The sequence below is a fragment of the Petaurus breviceps genome, unplaced genomic scaffold (genome assembly GCF_028583685.1).
Source record: "Petaurus breviceps papuanus isolate PSGF00001 unplaced genomic scaffold, PetGlider_PUasm1.0 90035, whole genome shotgun sequence".
In the NCBI taxonomy this organism is placed as follows: domain Eukaryota; kingdom Metazoa; phylum Chordata; class Mammalia; order Diprotodontia; family Petauridae; genus Petaurus; species Petaurus breviceps.
The window spans coordinates 326,010-342,223 of NW_027187165.1; the positions used below are offsets into that span (position 1 = coordinate 326,010).

The following is a 16,214-nucleotide window of genomic DNA, read 5'->3' on the forward strand; positions in this document are numbered from 1 at the left end:
TTGCTTTGGGTCCTTTAATATTCAGTGTGCAGTAGGACAATACGTTGTCTATCTGTTGTCCCTTCATCTCACTAAATAATTGATCTATTCATCAAAATGGCTTCCCGTCTTGGATGGGTTTCCTTCTACTTCTTCAGTGACTTTTAGAGTACCATAAAAGCGATGTAGAGATGCTGATAACTAAGTAGTTTATAGATTATCTGTAAACATTAATTTATCTCTCGAAACTGGAAATGTGAGATTTCAGTACAACGATCAAAACGATGGTAATATTAGGTGAACTATAACATCAATATTGACCCATTCATTACATATGAAACCAGAAGAAAAGAAGATGGAATAATGTAGGTCTCCTCTTTGAAGAGTACATAAAGGAATTATGAAAGATACACACACACACACACACACACACACACACACACACACACGAAAGGGAAAATCTTTATTCAATTCCCACAACTAAACTGACCTGTTAAAACAAGCTATTGGCATTGAAAATTAGAAATGGATAAAGACAGACACAGAGTAGGATTGTCACCATTTTGAAAGGAAGTTCAATCTATGTAAAACAATGCAGCAACCAGAAGCCCAAGAGAGTGGATAATCTCTCAAAAAGCAAACATCTTATCTCTTTTCCAAACAAAAAGACATGATAGCCAACTAGAATGTGTCATGTTACTTTCCACAATATAGAGGAAACTTTTTGGTTATTTATATGAGAAATTTTTTATTTTGAACCAGAAGACCTAGACCAACTTAACCTTCAACATCTATTTCAACGTTAGCAATATTCCTCACCTGAAGGAATCAGTAAGCTGCATTGTGACTTTCTAAAAATAAAACAAAGGGGGAGGCCAGGTGGCTCAGCGAGTAAGGGCACCGGCTCCAGGGTCGGGATGACCTGGGGATCAAATCTGAGCTCAGATACTTAGCACCACGCCCAGAAGTAACTGGCCATGTAACCTTGAGCAAGTTACTTAACCCCGATTGCTTAAAAAATATAAAATAAAAATAAAACAAAGACCATAGAAAGCATAAGGTAAAATTAGAAGTGAAAGTAATAATTTCCCCCTCTTAAGATTAATGCAGACCATAAACAAAGATGAATGAAAGCCAGAAGACTACACTAGAACAAATTACAATAATGTTATTGCCTTACTACCCCAAGACTTAACTTTGACCTACTCAAATAAACAAAAACATTACAGACTGAGAAACTTTCCACAAGAACCCCACATCCTCCAAGAAATTTAATATGATATAAGATGGTAGATACTGAAATGAACATTTTTAAGAGAAGGCTTAAGCTTTTTAAATAGTAACAACATGGTATAAAATAAATCAATGGCTGGTCATTATAATTCAATTCACAAACATAGCATCTTCCTCAGGCAAGACTCTGTGCTAGAGGATAGGAACACAAAAACAAAAGTGAAACAGTTCCTGATATCAAGGAATTTATATTCTGTCAAGATTATATATCATAGAGAATTATGGTGATTAAAATGAATCATTGGTACAAGGATGATTTATTTCTAAGAATCACAATGGTGTATTTAAAAGTTTCATTATAGAGTATTCCAGTTCACAATACCAGTAAATCTCTGGAGCACATTAATTTGGAATTAAGAATTTCATTATGGAGTAAGAAAAAAACTAGAAAAGTAATAAATACAATGACTAATAAAAGTAATATATACAACGTATATGGAAAGAACAAACACTCAAACAAGAAACTGAATGCTATGTAGCTATAATGGCCAAATTTTATAGCAAAGTAGAGATGAGGAAATACATCTCAGTCCTTTTGTAGAGAGGTAGGGGACTAAAGATAGGGAATTTAGCATAAGTCATCAGACCTTTGAAACCTCTGTTATCCACTTTTACAGACTAAAGGAGGGTCAACTTCTAAAGAGACAGGGTTTAGGTTTTTCCTCACTGGGGAGAAACTCTTGTCCAATGCCTGTGTATCCATACACACTTGGTATCTCATCAGAGCTCTCTTTTATGTCAGGACAAATTTTAAAGAGTGTTCTTTGGGGAGAGGGCCCTTATTTAATTCATGTCATAAAGGATAATACGGGTCCTATCCTTGATCTTGCTTAGTTTTTGTTCTTCTGTTTCTCACTTCAAAATATTTGTTTTTAGAAAAGGTCTATTGGATAGGGAAGGAGAAGAGGTACATTCAGAAATGAATGTGACATAAAAATGAAAAGTCATCAGTAAAAAATAAATTTATCTGAAACGTAAATTAAAACAAATAATTTTCACTTACTTCCTCATCCATACGGCTTTATTCAAAATATATAAATAATTAAAGATAACAGAGTTGTCTTCTAAAAATAAAATGCATTCCTTCCAAAAATAATAGAATAATCACAAAATCAAAGAACTTAGAGTTGAAAGGGACCTCAGAGGCTAAGTAGTCCAATCTATAACTAAAAAAAGTAAAGCCTCTACAATATCAAACAGGTCATCATCCAGGCTTTGCTTGAAGACCAGTAGTGAGTAGTAACCTCTTAATGTGGCCCATTCCTCTTCTGGAAAGTTTTCCCCTAACTTCAAGCTAAGATCATTATGCTTCATATTCAATATATTTTTCTGTGTGTCAGCCCTTCAAGTCCATCAAAAAAAGAATTGGGATTAATGTGATTGAGTTGTTCTTGTTGGAGCCATGTTGATTTTTTGCCGATCTTTGCTTTTTTTTTAAGATGTTCACTAACCACCGTCCATTAAAGATTTTGGGATTTTGAAAGGAATTGAAGTCAAGCTAACTAACCTGTAGTTAGCACACAGTACATCATCTATTCCTCCCTTTCACTGTGAAAAACAAAACATTTGTCTTTTTCCATTTTCTAGAGAAGAGGGGATCATTCCCATTTTCCATGATCTTTCAGCAATTAAAGCTTCCAGTATTTCATTACCCTTCGATATAATTCATCTAGATCATATTTGTTCTGTACAAAAACTATTGTCCTTGTCAAATAAAATTAACAAAATAAAAACTGAGTAGTTCTGCCTTTCTCCGTTATCAGTATCATCATCATCACCACCATCATCATCATCACCAACACCACCACATCCACCAAAAGAGGCAGTGTTGCGTCTTTGACCCTTTCTTTGATCTGTTTTCTTTCAATAGCTTTGAAAGAGCTTTTTGGGGGTATTCTTTGATACTCCTTCTTGCTTCAAATAACACTGACCTTTGCAATTCTTGGTAATCTTTTACAAAACCATGACTAGATTTTATACTCGCCCATCATTACCTATCCCTGCTTCTTTTTCCTCTGCATCCTTTAAAACAATCTTAGGGGTGCAGTTAAGTGGTGCATTGGATAGAACACCAGCCCTGGAGTCAGGAAGATCTGAGTTTAAATCTGGCCTCAGATATTTTACACTTACTAGCCATGCAACCCTGGGCAAGTCACTTAACCTTGATTGCTTCACCAAAAACCCAACCTAAACCAAATTAAAAAAACCTAAGTTACAAAATCCTAACACAGACACTCAAATTTCTCTATGATTTCTCTGAGCAAGCATATTGGCATCTTCAGACAACACTCATTAAAAAAAAAACTTCCAAGATTGTTTCTCTTTGTGTTTTAAGAATTTCATTCTTGAGAATTTATCATCCTGGACTGATTTCCCATTTAAAAGTGTAACCCATGGAATTAAATTTGAAAAGTATATTTAAATAATATAGTTCACATTCACTAAATGCAGGATTTGTGGAACATTTGCAAATGAACACAATTCCTTTTAATTGGATAGAATTTCCAATAAAGATGCTCTTTTGTTTCCATTCCTTTCATTATTTCAAGGTGAAGTGATTTAATAAGATATTAAACTAGCCTTCTGACAAGTAACTTTATTTGAAGCTGAAAAGAGCCTTGGATCTCCCAGTATTTATATTTAGTACCATCATATGCCATTTACATTGCAAAGGAAGTATCTGATCTTTCTGACATAGAAATCATAGGCTATTTAAAGCTAGAAATGACTTCAAAGACCAAATAGCTAAACTCCTTCACTTGCTGGGTGAGGAAAGTGGGATGGAAAGAACAGAACTGCATTTGACTATCATTCCCTTTCTCTTCCCACAACAGTCATATTCTTTTCAATATTTTTATCAACACGGATTAAGGTGCAAAGTCATGTTTGTTGTTTGTTTTTCATATGACAAAACTCTAAAAATGATCATTGATAATGAGAATGAGAGTTTTATGATGCCTTAGGGTGTATAAAGTACATTAAATGCATCATTTCATATGCTCTTCACAACTACCTTTAGGAGTAGGTACAAAATGTGATATAATCTATATTTTACATCTGAGAAAACTGAAACTTCGATAAGTCTAGTGGTTCCACCTTGGGAACACGGGTCTCTCCTAACTACAAATATGACAGACTTACTTTCCACGATGAAATATTGCCTCTCAGTGCATGAACAACAAAGCAGCAAATTAGAATTAAAAATATTTCATCTATCTGGAACAGTGAACAAAAACTAATTAATGGTATTCCATATCGACGACTTTGTGGAACTATCAAACCCTTTGTCACTAAAAGTGCTCAAACAGAATTTATATGTAGTTCAAATGTGCAAAAGGGATTCTTGCATTGCTAAATTATGTCTAATTTCTAAAATATGAGGAGCAAATGTAGAATTGAAAATTCATACTCCATGTATATGAAGTAACAGTTTCAGAACAAATTTATCAGGAAAAGACAAGCTTACCTGAATGAATGAATGACCTTCTTTACAGAGAACTGACTCATCAGATATTAATAGAGACTCCTTTTTCTCACAGTTCTTCTGCATAGTTAAAGTATCTGCATAGTTAGGCTGAGTGACCATCACCTGGCTTTTCCTAGAGTCTGTGGTGAGGGAAACCTCATGAGAATATGACTGCAGAAAAGCTCTTACTCCATCTATGCCCACAAACTCTGGGGCATTTGTGGAGTTCAATATCTTAGAGGTTTGCCAATGGTAAAGCCTTTGAGCCAATAAAATGATGATGAAGGAAAAGAAGAGACAGGACACTGAAGCCACTGCAATAACCAGATAGAGGGTTAGATCAGAGTCTTTGGGAGGCTCTGAGGATGCCAGGTTGCTGAGGTCAGAAAGCATCTCAGGAATAGAGTCAGCCACCACCACTGTGACACTGACAGTGGCAGAAAGAGGAGGCTCTCCCTTATCCGTGACTCTCACCACAAGGTTCTGCTTGAGGGCATCTTTGTCTATGAAGGCTCGGGTTGTTCTTATCTCACCACTGTGCAGGCCCACGGAGAAGAGCCCAGGCTCTGTGGTCGTGAGCAGGCGGTAGGACAGCCAGGCATTCTGGCCAGAGTCTGCATCCACTGCCACTACCTTGGTCACCAGGTAGCCTGGCTCTGCAGAACGAGGGGCCAACTCCACTCCTGTAGAACCATCCGTGGGGAAGACTGGGTACAGGATTTCTGGGGCATTGTCATTCTGATCCAGGATGAACACAGTCACGGACACGTTGCTGGTGAGAGGAGGGTCTCCAGAGTCCCTGGCTGTCACTCCTACTTTCAGTTCTCGGAACTGTTCATAATCAAAAGAGCGAAGAGCATAGAGAACGCCAGTTTCAGAGTTAATAGAAACATAGGAGGAGAAAGGTGCACCATGTACCAAGTCATCTGTAATGGAATAAGTGACACGACCGTTTTCCTCGCTATCAGGGTCTCGGGCAGTCAGAGAGTAAATGGAAGTGCCTCTGGGATTGTTTTCCACGATATTAACTGAGTAGGATGCCTGGACAAAAACCGGAGGGTTGTCGTTGGTGTCTTCTATGTGCAGGGAGATGTGAATGTCACTGGATAGAGGAGGATCCCCTCCATCTGTGGCTGTCACCGTGACGTTGTATGTGGAGACTTGCTCCCGATCCAAGGCTCTGTCGGTCACCAAACTATGATAATTCCCAAAGGACTTTTCAAGTTTGAAAGGCAGGTGTTCTGGGATGGAACACGTGACCTGACCATTCTCCCCAGAGTCTCTGTCGTGCACATTGAAAAGGGCAATCACCGATCCTGTGGAAGAATTTTCGGAGATTGAGCTGGTAACGGAGGTGACAGTGACCTCAGGAGCGTTGTCATTCACATCCAGTATTTTGATCATAACCTTGGCTCTGTCCAAAAGTCCAGGACCATCACGGACTTCTATATCTATGTCATAAAAACTAGATTCTTCATAATCTAGATTTTCCAATACTGTTATATCCCCAGTCAAAGAATTTAATTGGAATGCCTTGGAAGTTTTTTGGGTTATTTTCCTGAAAAAATAAGTCATTTTTCCATTGATGCCCTCATCTGGATCAGTGGCGTTCACTGTGAGTAGCAACATTCCCACAGGCACATTCTCGGGAACACTGACCGTATACAAAGATTGAGTAAAAACCGGAGCGTTGTCATTTGCATCAAGGACGGTCACACGAATGTTCACAGTGCCTGAGCGGACCGGATCTCCTCCATCCAAGGCTGTGAGGATGAGGTGGTGGACAGGCTCCTCCTCCCGGTCCAGGGCCCTCTCCAACACCAGCTCCGGGTATTTAGCCTCGTCGGTTCCTCTCTGCACATGCAGAGAGAAGTGATGGTTAGGACTCAGCTGGTACTTCTGGAGGGAATTCACTCCGACATCAGGATCAAAAGCCTCAGGAAGAAGAAACCTTGTTCCTAACACTTCCTTTTCGATTATTTTTATTTCCGTTTCCTTTGTCTCAAATCGGGGAGAATTATCATTAACATCAGTTATTTCCACTTCTACTCCATAAATTTTCACTTTGTCCTCTAGCAGAATCTCTATGTTTACAGTGCACACAGATGCTCTCCCACACAGCTCTTCCCTGTCTATTTTGTCTGCGGTGACTAAGCTGCCGCTCCTGACATTCAGAGCGAAATGCAGTTCCTTACCTCTTGAGACTATGCGGGCTCCACCCGCTGACAGTGCCCAAGGCGCCAATCCCAGGTCCTTCGAGATGTCACCCACGAAAAAACCCTTGTCCATCTCCTCCGGTATCGAATAGCGGATCTGTTCGGACCCGGCTTCCCACAGCGTCCCCAGGAGAAAACAAAACAGGACTCTCCCACTGCAGTTCTGACGCTTCCTCCGAGCCGCCATTACTTTCTCGCTAAGAAATTTTCCTTAAGTATCTTTTCAGTCTGTCTATCCGAACGGAGTCTTGTGTCCTCTGAGTCGCAAGGAATAACATTCACCAGAATCCTAAAGCCAAACGTCTAGTCAGCAGGGCTTCTGTACAGCTTCTGAGGGTGTTCAAGCTTCTGGGTCTCTGTGTAGCTTGAACCGGAGAGGGCTGAGTTGGGGATCTGTCTGCATTTCTCATTTCTCTCCCTTATTGGTCAACAGCGGCGCCCAGAGTCCTAATTAATTACTACACCATCTCTAAGTAACATTTTATACAAATGTTTTTTTTATTCTTGATATTTCCCATTTCTCTGAAACGAATCATATCTAGAGGCTTCATTTCTGTAATTTCACGAAAGACTTCCTGACAGTGTGTATATATATGCATATACACACATATATACACGTATGTAATTTTTAGAGCTAGGCAAGAGATGCTAAGGTCTCGTTTCCATTTCTATTTGGCTGTCCAATTTTCCTCATTACTCATTATCAGACCGAATGTAAGATAACTGGCAACACTCAAGACCCCCCAAACTCTCCTCCACCACACACTACAATATTCCCACAGAAGAGATTTCTAAGAGGTGAAGCTAAGATCATTTGCTTCAAGAACTAGAGAATGAATGATGAGGTTTTTTGACTTCTATAGAATGAATCCTACTAAGTTTTGAGTTGCCCAACTAAAATGGAGATGCTTTCATTGTTATGTATTGTGTCCATGTGGTAAGACTCAGCAAATTATCTTATGTTGAATGACTAGAATAGTTACAATCCTCTACGAGATCACTTTCCTAATCATAATCGGACATGTGTATGTATGTAAGGGGTTTTACACACTAAAGAGCCAGACATTAGAAAATTGTAAACAAATACGAAGATTTCCCAGAAACGTCCATTTTAATCATGCTGTATTTGACCCCAGGTCTTTCTGATTTCTATCTCAACAACTTATCTTTGTGCCAAGTTGCTTCCAGCGCCTTTCTGGTCTACTTACCGAGAGAATTTGTTTTTTACCCAGACTTGTGATTTCATTGGTAGGGTGATGCCTGAGTGAGGAAATTCTCTCTAACAATGTAGAAAGACAGTTGAAATATTAAATGAATTGCATGGGGTCACACAGTTGGGGTGTCATAAGCAGGACTCAGGTTTTTCCTGATTCCAAGGCCAGCCCTCAATATACTACACTATGTTGTTACTAAAAATGCTATGTAATATTGTAGGAAAGTGAAATGTCATGACAAATTAAGGAAAAACCAAACTACACTGACATATGGCATTTAAGGTTAAAGACACGATGTGGAATAGAGAGGCCTAACAGAAGTGCAAAGCTTAAAAAAAAAGGTGATGCAAAAACTTACATGAGAAGAAATGACCAACTCAGAAATGACTTTGGATTCACCAGTGCTGTTATCCAGGTCACAGGAGCCATCATTAAAGAGGAGATCTTGTGGAGCAGACATATCCCCAGTCAACTTGAGAAAATTATATTCCATTTTTCCTGATTCAGAGGCCACACAGAGATTATAAGAATATGGTAAAGTTCCCTCACTGTAGTTTGGGACTATTCCAGGTGCAGGATGAGAACAAAGATCTGCTCTAAAACAACCTAATACCTTGGAATTGGAGGATTTTCGAAGGCGCAGGGCAATAGCCAGTACTACGCTGAGAAAGAACAAGATGGAAATTAAAGCTAAAGCCACTACCAGGTAAAACTGTAGCTCAGACTGAGGGTCCGGGATGTCTGAGTGCTCCTCCCTCATTTCTGGCAAAACCTCCTGCAGGCTGTCTGCAAAGATCAGGTGAAGAGTCACGGTGGCCGATAGAGGGGGCTGGCCTCCATCCTGCACAGAGACCAGCAGGCGGTGCCGAGCAGAGTCTTTGTCAGCCATAGCCCGAGCTGTCCTGACCTCGCCCGTGCGCAGCCCCAGACTGAATAGTCCAGGATCCGTGGCCTGCAGCACTCGGTAGGCCAGCCAGGCGTTGTGTCCCGAGTCTGAGTCCACCGCCACCACCTTGGTGACCAGGTAGCCGGGCTCTGCAGAGCGAGGGACCATGTCGAAGAGGGCCGATCTGTCAGATCCCACGGTGGGGTAAAGGATGATTGGGGCGTTGTCATTGCGGTCCACTATGAAGACTCGTAGGGTAACGTTAGCACAGAGGGCAGGGGAGCCAGCGTCACAGGCCTGAATAATCAGCTCGAAGGTTCGGACCTGCTCATAGTCGAAAGAGCGCTGAGCGAAGATTTCCCCGCTGTGGACGCTGACTGATACATAGGAAGACAGCAGCAGCAAAGCTAGGTCGCTATTGATAATGGAGTAGGACAAGTGACTGTTTTGCTCCAGGTCTGGGTCAACGGCTGAGACACAGGAAATAGATGCACCTGAGGGATTGTTCTCAGGAACATAAGCCACATAGGAAGGTTTCAGGAAAACAGGGGCATTGTCATTGACATCTGCTATGTGAAGAGTGAAGGTCTTACTGGTGGATAGAGGGGGGTTTCCTTTGTCAGTGGCAGTCACAGTGATGTTATACTCCGAAGTCTGCTCATGGTCAAGAGCTCCATCTGTAAGCAGTTTATAGTAATTCCTGGAAGGGGATTCTAACTTGAAGGGAATATCTCCTTGAAGATAACACATAACCTCCCCATTTTCTCCTGAATCTCTGTCACGGATTTTCAGAAGTGCAATGACAGTGCCAGGCTCAGAATTCTCGGGAACTGGACTGAACATAGATGCCAAAGTCATTTCGGGGGCACAGTCATTTTCATCGAGAATTTCTATGTGGATTTTGCAGTGTGATGCTAGATCTCCAAAGTCTTTTGCTTCTATACTTAGGGTATAACTATTAGTATTCTCGAAGTCCAGATTGTCCTTAGTCATGATTTCTCCTGTCTTTTGATCCAAGTCGAATAAGCGTTTGACATCCTTGGCTGTATTTTGGAAGGAAAAGGTAATTTCTGCATTGACTCCCTCATCCTGATCTGTAGCTGTCACACGCAATATCGAGGATCCTGGGGGCAGGTTCTCTCGCACACTGACTCTGTAGACCTGTTGGCTGAATACTGGGGCATTATCATTGGCATCCACAACACTGATTCTGACCTGAGCGGTGCTATTTTGGGCTGGCTGCCCACCGTCCAAGGCGAACAAGACCAATTGATGTGAACTTTGCTGTTCCCTATCCAGAGATTTTTTCAGTATCAACTCAGGGTATTTATTGCCATCTGGACTCTGTTTCACTGTTAGATCGAAGTAACTGTTTTGTTCAAGGTAATATCTTTGCAAAGAATTAATCCCAACATCGGAATCCACAGCGGGGTCCAAAGGAAAGGATGAGCCTACTTGAATGGATTCTGAGATCTTTAAATCTACATGAGACCGTTCGAATAACGGGGCGTTATCGTTAATATCGAGCACGACTACAGTTACATGGAAAATATTTAATGGATTTTCGGCAACTGTTTCGAAATCAAGCGAGCACACAGGCTTCCTTCCGCATATTTCCTCTCGGTCTATTCTGCCACTGACCAGCAATTCCCCGCTCTCTGAGCTGATGCTAAAGTATTCCCTGTCCGCGCTAATGCGAAGCTTCCTACCTTGCAAGTCCGGGACCTCTAGTCCCAGATCCTTGGCGAGGTTCCCCACCACCGACCCTTTCGCCATCTCCTCTGGAATGGAGTAGCGGATCTGTTCAGAAAATACGCAACAGAACAAAGACACCAACAGGGGGGCCAGTACCTGCGGCTTCAGAATCAGAGCTCTTTGCCCGGCGCTCCTTCCCATCTCTCAGGCTCTCCGCCCAGACAGAAACTCTTTAGTCCCGCAGAAGCAGAAGTGTAGCTGATCGTGAATTGTAAGAATCAGTATCAAAGAAGGACCAATTCCACTGTCTAGCCGAGGTTGGCTGCAAATCCGTGTGCTCCAGGGAAAATTCTGTGGGACCCGAGCTTGAATGAATATAAGGTTTTGTCGGTGGGCAGTAAATTACCCAGCAGGAAGCTGGCTACAAGGGATTCTCTGTTCCAGCTCTCTCTCCACATTGGCCGACAGCGGCGCCCAGTGTCTCTGTCTGAGAACTGAAACAAGTCTCTTATAAAAGGATCTTCTTTCTCGGGGAAAAAATCATTTCAGTAACAATAAGATTCACAAATATATTTTTCTTATGTTAGAGTATCACAGGCTAACTCTTCCTCATCATTTTGCAATTCCCCCACCCCCATTAGAAATGGTATTTGTGACAGAAAGTCATAGGATAAAGTCAGCTGCGAGGAACCTCAGAGGCCATCTAGTCTAACTACTCTTTTTACAGAGTAAGAAATGGACTTTCCCACAGGCTAACTAATTTGTCTAAAGTCACCCAGCTAGTAATCAGTACAGGCTGGATTCCAAGCCCTGTCCTCTGAGTTCAAATATGTAGCCTTTTCCACCGGATCATCCTGTTTCTCATGGCGTGATTTAATCGTCATAGTAGTTTTTTCAGATGACTTTTCTGTCACTCTTTTTATGTAATAGTATTGGTCGATTCATTCTTGACAACTTCCTTTTTCTCACTTTTCCCATTAACTTTTTAATACACTTGCATGGAAATGCTCAACATGTGGGGACATTCGAGCTTTAACTGTCTGGTCAGATGGGCTAAAATCAGGTCGAGTGGAACCGACAGACCTCACACCCAATGGTGAGTTAGGGGGCTATCTATCCTAAGCATATGAAGACGTCTCTAGGTGGAATGGGCAAATGAATACCATTTATTCCAATGGTAATGAAGGCTGATGAAGAAGACACTTTGAAGTGCTTAGAGCTTGGTCAGACATAGAAGACACTAAGGTCCTCCACTGCATCTGGGGCCATCACCACTTGTCTTGACTTCTGTCTTCCCATTGAATTCCAATGACTCAGGAAGAGAGAGTGAGGCTGACAATTTTGTGCAACTCTGCCTCACTTAAATCCAGTTCACTTCATGATGTTGGTCCTCTTTGACAATGAAGGACAAATGAATACTAAATCAAGGGTATCTCTGCTTTCTCTGCTTCAGTGGATAAGGGAGTTTATTGACGTGAGCCCTTTCTCTGCCTGGCATATTTGTCATCCATTTCTGCAACCTCATTCTCATTTTTATTCATATTCTTCCATAAATTCTCCAAAGAGCTATTAATCTTCATACTTGAGGCCTTTCTAACAAAGTCTTTATCTAAAAATTTTGCTAGTGCCAGTGCAGATTGCATGTTTTACTCTTTTCTTTGTTTACATAACCTCATTTTTATGATATAATTTTCAACCATAACTTCTGTGCGTATAAAAATAATAGTATAGCCTATTTACAAACATGTATTTCTCTATTGTCATTTTTAACACCTGCTGTTTTTATTTTTTTTCATGTGTTGTGATATTTCATTTTAGGTATATCGAATATATTATCTGGGGTCTGGGAGCGCTTAGGAATCTTTGAAAACGGCATGCAAATTGCCAAATGAAACTGTCAAGATTTAAGAAGTCTGATTAATGAAATGATCAATCATAATTCCAGAGGAACAATGATGAAGCAAGCTAAATTTATCGACTGAGAGATGATGGTTTCAAGTTGTGGGGCAAAACATGGTTTTTTTTCTGACGCAGCCAACAGGGGAATTATTTTTTAGGGGCTGTGCATATTTTAGTAGGAGTTATTTTTTTTTTGTTTATAAATGGTGGGAGGGAGAAGGAGAAGGGATATTTGGAATAGGTAGGTTAAGGATAGAGTTACTAAAAAGAGGAAAAAGTAAAAAGAAAGGAAAGAATGTTTTGGATACATTTTGCAATGTATAGAGGAGAGAAGAACGAAGGCTAGAAGTAATGACAGATAAGCAGAACATCTTAGAAAGTAGCTTCATGTTGCATTTATGATATATTTAAAAAGTAAAGCAAGTTGTATAAAATGGAGATTTTTAGTTTCTTGTACAATTACTTTTAAAAAATTCTACGTGCACGTAGAAATGCTAAACTTGTTTGTAGTTTCTTAAATCCAGATTAAATAAAACAGCCTGCTTTCCTCCTTTTCAACCTTGGGCCAAGATTTTTGTCCATCTACAGTTTTTTTTTTTTCAGTCAATGGAGCAACTGCACATCAATAAGTTAGACAATAGATGTTGTTATGTTTGTATCGTCAAATTTGTGTCTTTTCAGTGGCAACGGATCCCATTTTGGGAACTCCGTATTGTTGATGAAGGCAGCACAATTCAACTAAGGCCAAAAGTGCTTGTATGACCTCATCAACTATATAGAATGCCTCTAATTTGATATTAACATCTTTTTTATATTAACATATGCATAGGAAGTACATGTTAAAAGGAAGATTCCTTAAAGTTATATTTTGCTCTAACCAGTCAAATGCTTTCACGTATTCAAGGAAAAAAAAAACAAAAGAATATGGTATTCTCTAGAAGATTTGGATTATTTCAGAAATTCTGAACACCCTATCAGACTTTGCCACTACATCGAAAGGTTTTGACTGAACTGTTTTTCAGAAAATGAAAGTTTCAATGCGGGGGTAAGAGGGAAAGAACGATTTCAGGAAATAATTGGTATGAAAACAAAATGCAAAGATTAATCTTAAGAAAAAAGAAAGATAATCATTAAAAATTTGTTTGCTTCCTTCTTACTCTTTCTTTAAATAAGCAACAAGACATGGAATGCCACTGCCTTTGACAAAAGAAAGGTGAGTATCATACAGAGGTTAACAAAGAGTGCCATGGTAGACCTAAGGCAGCTGCAACATATAACACTGAGGTATTCCTTTTTTCCCATCAACAAACTTACACAATACAAGATGAAAGATATACAAAAAGTAGTATTTTCTTTGGAAGTAATATGATTATTTCAAAGTAACAGATCATTGCACAAACAATAATTGAATTCTGAACAATATAATGGGTCACTCAGAAGATTTTTCTATTATTTGCTAAATAAAGCATTCAGCTTTATAGGAACCATGATGGCACAGTAAAAAAAATTTTTTTACAGAGAATCACTACTTATCAAAGACATGTTAATTGATCTCTAGGGTATAATATTTTGAAATGTGTCCACTCATACTGGGTAACAGACTAAAATACGTATTTTTCTCATGGCTGAAGGATTCCATGGTCCCTGAATTTAAACACGCAAATTCAGATGAATTAATTCAACTTTCAGATAAAATATACTGCTATCCTTGGAAACTGTAAAAATTGAAAAAAATTATTCGATATCAAATAAACAGTGAAGAAATATGATGTTTCTGTTAATATGGCAGATAACTTTTACCTTGTCCTAATAAAGGTGTCTAATATTAATTCCATTAGCAATTTCTAAGTAAAGAGTGACTTTTTAAGGTTTTTAATAGACATTTTGGAGTTTGGTTGGGGTGCTACATTAGGTAGCTTAATTATACTGAACAAAGAGAAAGGTAGTCAGGGACTGATGCTAACGTGGAGGGGAGCTACAAGATTTTATCCATGATTCTACTATTGAAGTAATTAGAATATATAGAGATGGAAACAACATCATAATTTGACAGAAGAAGAGAATGAAGCCAGGGAGGGAGAAGTGATGGTGCTAGAAACAAAGTCTCTTGATTTTCACCCACTCTTCATTGCTCTATGCAGCAAGGTCTTAGTCAACATGCTGCCAAATATGTGTGAAGAAATTGTGGGTGGTTGTGTTTTTTTTGGGGGGGGCAAAAGACATAGATCTATGCAAAAACAATGAATACTTCTGATGAATCTGGATTCGAAAATATCTCAAATAAATTATGAAGTATAAGAATAAATAAAATTATATTCTTAGGTCCAAAAATCAACAGTAAAAGTGTAGGAATGGGAAAACTGATTTATACCAATTAATTTGAAAAATATTTAGGAATTTCAATGGAAAGAAAATGCAATATGTTAACATTATGATTAGGTAAATAAAATAGTTAATGTTCAGAAGAGAAAGAATAGCATCCCTTTTCTCAGTAGTTCATGTCCTGAGTTGCTAGGTTCACTTGAGAAGACCACAAAATATAAACTTCTAGAAGAGGGCTCCAGATGTAAAATTTCTTTAAACCAAAGAATATGATAAACAGTTAAAGAAGGCAGGAATATTCAACTAAAAGATAAGACCTAAGGATTAAGTCACAGTAGTCTCTATTCAAAGGACACTTTTACATATGGAATTAGAACTATTCTTTTTAATTAAGAATTAGTGACTCAAAGTTAAAGCTATCTATATGTGGGCTCAAAGTGAAGAAGAAATAGTTAACAATTAGAACGTTAAAAAAAAACTAACTTCTGAGTGAATACGATATATCTTGAAGAACTTAAGCTGACTGACCACCTCACAGTCTTTACAAGAAGATTGCTGTATTAAATTAGAAGTTGGGGAAGATGACTAATATTATTTTACAACTCAAGTAAAATATGTCAGGCATTAAATACTATGATTGATACTGTTTTTAAAAATAAAGCCTACCTGTAAGAAGGACTGATCCTCGTTAGAAAGAATTGATTCATGGGGTATTAATGGAGGTTCCTTTTTATTAGAGCACTGCTGAATTGAAAAAGTGTCTGCATAGTTGGGTCCCAGAAATATCAACTGGCTTTTCCGAGAGTCAGTAGTGAGGGACACCTCTTGGGTCTGTGTTTGAAGAAAAGTTCTCACTCCATCAATGCCCACAAATTGGGAGGAATGGGTGTTTCCAAAATGCCCACTCGATGCACCCAGCAACTTCGAGGTCCTCCACCTGTGTAACCTGAGCGCCAATAAAATGACAATGAAGGTGAAGAACAAACAGGAAATGGCAGCCACTGCGATGACGAGGTAGAGTGTGAGCCTTGAGTCTTTAAGGTCATCTGGAGCCTCGGGATTGGTGAGCTCAGAGAGGATCTCAGGGATGCTGTCAGCCACAGCTATGGTAATACTGACAGTGGAAGAGAGGGGGCGCTCCCCATTATCTGTCACTGCCACAATGAGATTCTGCTTGAGGGCATCTTTGTCCAGGAATGTGCGGACAGTCCTGATCTCCCCTGAGTGCAGGCCCACGGAGAAGA

General features: G+C 39.5%; 2 protein-coding genes and 1 pseudogene across 2 annotated transcripts; all 3 read right to left on the bottom strand.

Annotated features, from left to right (window-relative positions):
• Positions 1–2,604: 2,604 nt before the first annotated feature.
• Positions 2,605–7,394, bottom strand: LOC138176609 (protocadherin gamma-A4-like). Its single transcript, XM_069107391.1, has one exon. The coding sequence runs from the start codon at positions 7,139–7,141 to the stop codon at positions 4,676–4,678; it is 2,466 nt and encodes an 821-aa protein (XP_068963492.1). The 5' UTR covers positions 7,142–7,394; the 3' UTR covers positions 2,605–4,675.
• Positions 7,395–8,355: 961 nt separating this feature from the next.
• Positions 8,356–13,867, bottom strand: LOC138176606 (protocadherin gamma-B2-like). Its single transcript, XM_069107389.1, has one exon. It carries the CDS (start codon positions 10,948–10,950, stop codon positions 8,452–8,454), a length of 2,499 nt encoding a protein of 832 aa, XP_068963490.1. The 5' UTR covers positions 10,951–13,867; the 3' UTR covers positions 8,356–8,451.
• Positions 13,868–13,975: 108 nt separating this feature from the next.
• The window catches only part of LOC138176613 (protocadherin gamma-A4 pseudogene), a 3,975-nt pseudogene continuing 1,736 nt past the window's right edge, over positions 13,976–16,214 (bottom strand).

Excerpts from the sequence above, each read along its gene's own strand:
- LOC138176609 (XM_069107391.1), bottom strand. The coding sequence starts at position 7,141 with ATGGCGGCTCGGAGGAAGCGTCAGAACTGCAGTGGGAGAGTCCTGTTT.
- LOC138176606 (XM_069107389.1), bottom strand. The coding sequence starts at position 10,950 with ATGGGAAGGAGCGCCGGGCAAAGAGCTCTGATTCTGAAGCCGCAGGTA.